The 6,361-nt window shown below is 40.1% G+C and overlaps 1 protein-coding gene across 2 annotated transcripts in view; it reads right to left on the bottom strand.

The window, feature by feature from the left end:
• RPAP3 (RNA polymerase II associated protein 3) overlaps positions 1-3,107 on the bottom strand; it is a 35,239-nt gene extending 32,132 nt beyond the window's left edge. Inside the window, exons 1-2 of one of the 2 annotated variants that reach the window (XM_015558606.1) lie at positions 2,917-3,107; positions 1,381-1,521 (exon numbers count right to left, since the gene is read on the bottom strand). In XM_015558606.1, the coding sequence (XP_015414092.1) occupies positions 1,381-1,521; positions 2,917-3,069 (294 nt within the window). In that variant the 5' untranslated portion in view covers positions 3,070-3,107. The remainder of the gene's footprint in view (positions 1-1,380; positions 1,522-2,916) is intronic. The other variant, XM_006755512.2, reaches the window with a different exon arrangement.
• Positions 3,108-6,361: the final 3,254 nt, after the last annotated feature.

The raw sequence follows: 6,361 nt of genomic DNA, 5'->3' as shown, positions 1-6,361 counted from the left end.
AAGGGCGGCCCTGGGGGCCGCCTGTGCCCTGCCCCCCAGCTCTTGCCTGCCACCTGGGTTTCGGATCACCATCAGCGGCAGGCAGCTTCTTCGGTCCTTTCCCTTTCGCCTCCCAGCATTGCGCCTACGTATGCAAATTAACCGCCATCTTTGTTGGCGATTAATTTGCATATTGCCCTGATTAGCCTATGGGAGGCATAGCGAGGGTACAGTCAATTACCATGTTTGTCTATTATTAGATTAGATACAAACAACTGGAAACCTACTTTTGTCCCAGCCTGTATTTATTTTATTATGATTTAGAACATGTATCTCTACCTGCTCTTTTGTACAAATCAAACATTACATAATAAACACTTTTTTTCTAAATATATTTTTCTTAATTTCAGAGAGAATGGAAGTGGGAGAGAGAGAAACATCAATGATGAGAATCATTGATTGGCTGCCTCCTGCACGCCCCACACTAGGGATTGAGCCCACAACCCGGGCATGTGCCCTGACCAGGAATCAAACCGTGACCTCCTGGTTCATAGGTCGACTCTCAACCACTGAGCCACGCCAGCCAGGCCATAATAAACACTTTTTAAAAGACTAAAAGGGAATGTATATTCCAAATCAACCCTTAAGATGGGTCAGACTCTAAAATAGGCTGGCCAACAGGTTTCCTTTCACAGGTTCCCTGACATGACAGTGGCTGCTTGGAGCACTGGGTAGAGGATTCTGAGAAGGAATACTGGTTCTCCAGTTACACTGCGTATCTGTTGGGAGACAGGAAGCACACACTACACTTTTGCTATTCGTGGTCTCTCACCTTCCTGGGATCAAAGCAGACCTGTTTTTATTGTCATACAGCCCGAGCCCTAAGACTAGACACAAAGGCATTCTCTTTTAGCCAGTATTCAATAGGTCCTTCTGTCTATAAAAAAGGTATTGACAGAGTCTTCTTTTCTGGTGTATTACTACCTTAGAATTCAAGTTGTTTAGGGATTAGAGATGGTGGGAGAAGGGAAGAGGGTGCAACTATAAATGGGTAACACAAACAAGATCTTTGTGGTAATGCAATATTTCTGTGTCTTTATTGCAATGGTGGTTACCCAAATCTACACATGTGATAAAATGGCACAGAACTATACATACATTGTACCAATGTTAATTTCCTGGTTTTGATACTATACTATAATTAAGATGTAACCATTGGGGAAAACTGAGTGAAAAGTACACTGTACCTCTATGTGCTATTTTTATTCCACATAAAATGTCTATAAGAGAAAGAAACACGTTGTAAGAATTCAACATTATTTTTCATTTAATCCATGACTCTCAGCTAATGCCATGAAATTTTACTCAAATACTAAGAAACACATAATTAGATTAACTTACCACATCAAGTTTTGCCCATGCCTCATAATCATAAGACTTTATCCTGTTTTTTGTGTTCTCATCTTTGGTTTTCTTAGAAGACTCTTTTGCTTTACTTTTCTTCTTTTTCCTAAAATTCCTATTTCGAATTGGAGGTAAATTCTAGGGAGGAAAAAAATACACGTTTTGAGCACCACTCTATTACTAATTTTTTGTATAACTAGTGATGTTTAAAATTCTCACTAAATTATATTTCATGTAAAAAGTATTTTTAAATTTAATTTTCAAGTGCTTAAAAATACCAACTTACCACCTTCACTTATAATGATAATTTATGCTTGAAAAGTTTAATTCATCCTTTGACAAATGTTAAACATTGTTCAGTCACAAGAAAAGTATTGCCCAGAAATTTTAATTATACACTTAATTTGTAATCCTAAATTCAAACTTCAAAACCTACCTTATTTTCAGCCTCAGTACAATTAATTAGCAGTAATACAATGGTAAATTGAACTGCCTCCACATCATTACATCTAATATAAAAAAAGGCAGTCTTTAGAGAAACATTTGATTAAACCTAGGTAGTATCTACATTTTTTATGACAATAGTGTATGTTAGTGTCATTACAAAATTACATATGATATACATGATATATATACTCACACCAGCCATACTGCTATTCATTTACTTTTTAAAACTATGTTTTTATTGATTTTAGAGAGGAACGTAGAGGGAGAGCTGGAAACATCAATGAAAGAAACATAGATCATCAGTGACCTCCTGGTGCATGGGACGACATTCAACCAACTGAGCCACACCAGCCATACTGCTATTCATTTACTTTAACACATTGTTTGCGGGTAGTTTTTATCACGCGCTAACAGGTGGCGTGGGCCATTTTTGCTAATTTTTTGCGCAAATGGCAACGTTCAGTAAAATTACGATAACTTTAGTTCTACATATTTTTTTCAATGAAACTTTTTGTGATTTACTATAAAATATATACTGAATTATTTTTCTTAGAATCGCACTGAATGCGTGGCGAGGCAGAGAATTGTGTGAAGGGATGACTCTACGCAGTTGAATAGATTACCATTATACCTGGAAGTACATACATAATTCACCATTGTATGTGTTAGAGACCCAAATTTTGTCCTTTGGAATTCGTATATCTGCATGTTAGCATCCCTTTAGAGCAATAAAAAAGTATAAAAATAAACATATTTATACGTTACCCGCATTCTACTGCTAGTCTATAAAAAACGTATTAATACGTGTCCCGCACTCTACTACCAGTCAACGTAAAACGTATAAATACGTTTCCCGCATACAATGTGTTAAGAATTATCATATGATCTTTCTCTCACTAAGCCTTAAAAATGTCTTACTATAGTTAATATTATTACAAAGACTTTAAAAGCAGAATTTTCCAAAATATTGACAGGAAGCAAATCACTTCTATTTCAATAGTTTCACAAACCATTTTAAAAGGGGCTTTATTTTAAAGTAAATAGTTCTGCTGGATTCTGAAGTAGAAATTTAATTAAGAAATTTACCTCTTCAGGGACACCATTCTGTCTTCTTAGTTCCATATCCTTTTGTTTAATATCTTCTTCCCAGTTTTCTAAATCCTTCATAAAGTCTTGTAATTCTTCTGCATTTTGTTTTACTTGTAGTTGTAATTCAATTGCTTTATTAGTTGAAGTCATTATGGCCTGCAGAGTTTTGAACAACCAACCTCTAATAAGAATTAAATTGAATTATTTACTTGTTTTATTTTATTTTTTAAATATATTTCTTTATTGATTTCAGAGAGGAAAGAAGAAGGAGAGAGAGATAGAAACATCAATGATGAGAGAGAATCATTGATTGGCTGCCTCTTGCACACCCCCTACTGGGGATTGAGCCCGCAACCCAGGCATGTGCCCTTTGCCGGAATCGAACCTGGGACCCTTCAGTTTGAAGGCTGACGCTCTATCCACTGAGTCAAGCCGGCTAGGGCTTTATTTTTTTGAAACCTAGCTAATTAACTGCTTTTTACCTTGTCATAAATGGCCAAGATATATGGATAGAAGAAAGCCTAAAGTGATACTGAACAAAGAAAATATCAGTAAATTATTTTTGAAATAGGTCAATCAACATTTGCTAAATTAACAAAAAATTAAGCCCTAACCGGTTTGGCTCAGTGGATAGAGTGTCAGCCTGCGGACTCAAGGGTCCCAGGTTTGATTCCAGTCAAGGGCATGTACCTTGGTTTCGGGCACATCCCCAGTAGGGAGTGTGCAGGAGGCAGCTGATTGATGTTTCTCTCTCATCGATGTTTCTAACTCTCTATCCCTCTCCCTTCCTCTCTGTAAAAAAATCAATAAAATATATATTTTAAAAAAAACAAGTTTGGATATTCCCAAACTTTGAAAGGCAATCGGGAAGGAATCACTGAAATTAGCAAGTACCCATGGCAGCAGATTGTTGCTCATCTCTAGGGTTAATAAATTTATCCTAATTAACTCCTTTCCTCCTTTTTCTTTCAATATTTATTGACCTTCTGCTGTGTGATAGGTCCTGTATCAAGATTGAAGGAATAAAAAATAAGACAAAGTCCCTTGTCTAGTGGAAAAGAAAACAAATCAAATACTAAGTAACAAAATATTATGTTAGGCAGGTTTCTCAACCTTGGGACTATTGACATCGTGGGCCAAACCATTCTTCATTGGAGGGGAGGACTGTCCTGTGCATTGTAGGATGGCTGGCAACATCCCTGGCCTCTACCGAGCAGGTGCCCGTATTACCACCTCCCCGCTAGACTGTGACAATCAGAAATGTCTCCCTGAGAGGCATAATCACCCCTGGTTGGGAGGCATTGTGCTAGAGATAAACATAAATGCTATGGGACTGACCACAAAGGACAGGCATAAATCAGATGGTAGGATGGTAGGTTCAAGAAGAGTCGACCAGATGCTGCAACTTCAGCGGAGTTTCAAGAGGCCATCCAAGTGATTTACATGAAGGAGTGAGCAAACACAGTGAGGGACTATGAAGGACTCTCCCATGGAAGAGGAGGTGGAAATGAAACAGATCTTAAAATGCCAGAAAGCTACGTAAAAGTATTAAGGTGGTAAAATAAATGGTGGCTGATTAGACTGAGGAACTGCAGAGTGCAGAAGACTCCATCAGTGCCTTAGATTTCTTGTTTGGGAGCCTGATAAGATTAGTGGTGACATTCTGGGTCAGGGATCACAATTTTTAAAGGATAAGATTGTAGGACAAATGAAGACAGATCAGTTTGGGATATTTTGAGTGCTTATGGGACATCAGGAGGACATGGTAGGTATTTACAGAGGGTAGTTATAAACGTGGGCATCATTGGCATAAAGGTGGAAACTGTGACTACGGGTGGGGGTAGGAGATTAGAGAACACTAGCATTTAAACAAACCCAGGAAGAGATGCCCATATAGAACTACAGTGGGGTCTTGACTTAGGAGTTTAATTCGTTCGGAGACCGAGCTTGTTAAGGAGCTCGTTAACTCAAATAACTCTGTCAACTCCAAGCAAAAAATCGGTGGAGAGACAGCTGGTATCTCAAAAAACTCGTTCGTCGGGACACTCATAAGTCAAGGCCCCACTGTACTAGGCAGTAGCATCTAGGGAGCTGGGAGGAAAACCTGGGAGAGCACCATCACAGGTGAGTATTTTCAAGAGTTCAACAAGGTGGGATAGGTTAGCAGTGCCAAATGGCAGAGGTTGTATGGGGAAAAGAAAATTTTAAAGATTTAAATGTAATCTCTATATTTAGTCATACAAAGATTGAGAGCTTTAATGGGATTTTTAATAAGAATAGAAATAGAGCGAGCTGAGTAAATGAGATTACCATCGGGAGATTAACATGACTCTGCCTTTGATATTGTAAGATAGCTCCTGTGCCACATAACCACGTTTGAGCTGACAAGGCACCACACACAACCATGGTTCCATAAGATAATTGCGGAGCTGAAAATTGTCCATCACCTAGTGACATCGTGCCCCTGTAACACATGCATTACTGGTGTGTTTGTGGTGATGCTGGTGCAAACAAACCTACTGCGTTGCCAGTCATATAAAAAAAGTAGAGCACATACAATTATACAGTACATAATACTCGATAATAAAAGACTATATTAATGGTTCATAATTTACTACACTTTTTATCGTTATGGTATAGAGTGTACGCTTTATACCTATTTTTTAAAAGTCTGCTGTGTTACACTAGCAGCCTCATCCATCTCGTTTACCCAGTCTCTTCATGCCCTCACTGTCTCTCGTGCCTGATTTAATCTACGTTGTTTTATACAGTAACCTGCTGTGCAGGCTCCTAGCCTAGGACCACGCCGTACAATGCAGCCTAGGTGTGCAGTCGGCTGTACCGTGTGTGAGCGCACTGACTGCCACACACCACCCATCCCCTAACATGCATTTCTCGTGACCTTTCCCAGAACCTGTCTTCATCGTTAGGCGGTGCAGGACTGCTGGAGGGGTCTGGGGGGAAACACGTGAAAGCAGATATGAGAAACAGGTAGGTGATGGCGCAAGGTCACCAACGGGTGAGAGGGGATTCAAAACTTAAAGGAGGAGGGGGAAGGGGAAGCAGAATGCGGGAGGGAGGTGATTAAAAAGGGGATTCGGGAAAGAGATGGTTGCAAATGCAGAGAGGTCTTCTAACCCCCAGCCTAGACCCAGACACTAAGTTTAAGCTCCTTTCGGGCAGTGCCCATGTTTGATCACATGTGTCTATCTCATCAAGAAACAAAACAAGTGCAATGCTTTGCTGGGGACTCAAAAGCATGAATAAAAGTGCAGCGAGCCCCTGAGATGCTGTAGGGGGGTCAATTCCCTCTCCATTTCGCCCATCACCTCTGCCCCCCCCTGCTGGCCCAGCCACTCCCACGGAACCTGCGATGGGCCGAGGGAGGTCCAGGCAGGCACCCAGGGACTCCCAGTGCTGGCGGGGATCGCCTCACGCCCCG

The sequence above is a fragment of the Myotis davidii genome, unplaced genomic scaffold (assembly GCF_000327345.1).
Source record: "Myotis davidii unplaced genomic scaffold, ASM32734v1 scaffold290, whole genome shotgun sequence".
Classification (NCBI taxonomy): Eukaryota; Metazoa; Chordata; class Mammalia; order Chiroptera; family Vespertilionidae; genus Myotis; species Myotis davidii.
Note: the sequence above shows the minus strand (reverse complement) of the source record. Positions and strands in the feature narration are given on the sequence as shown.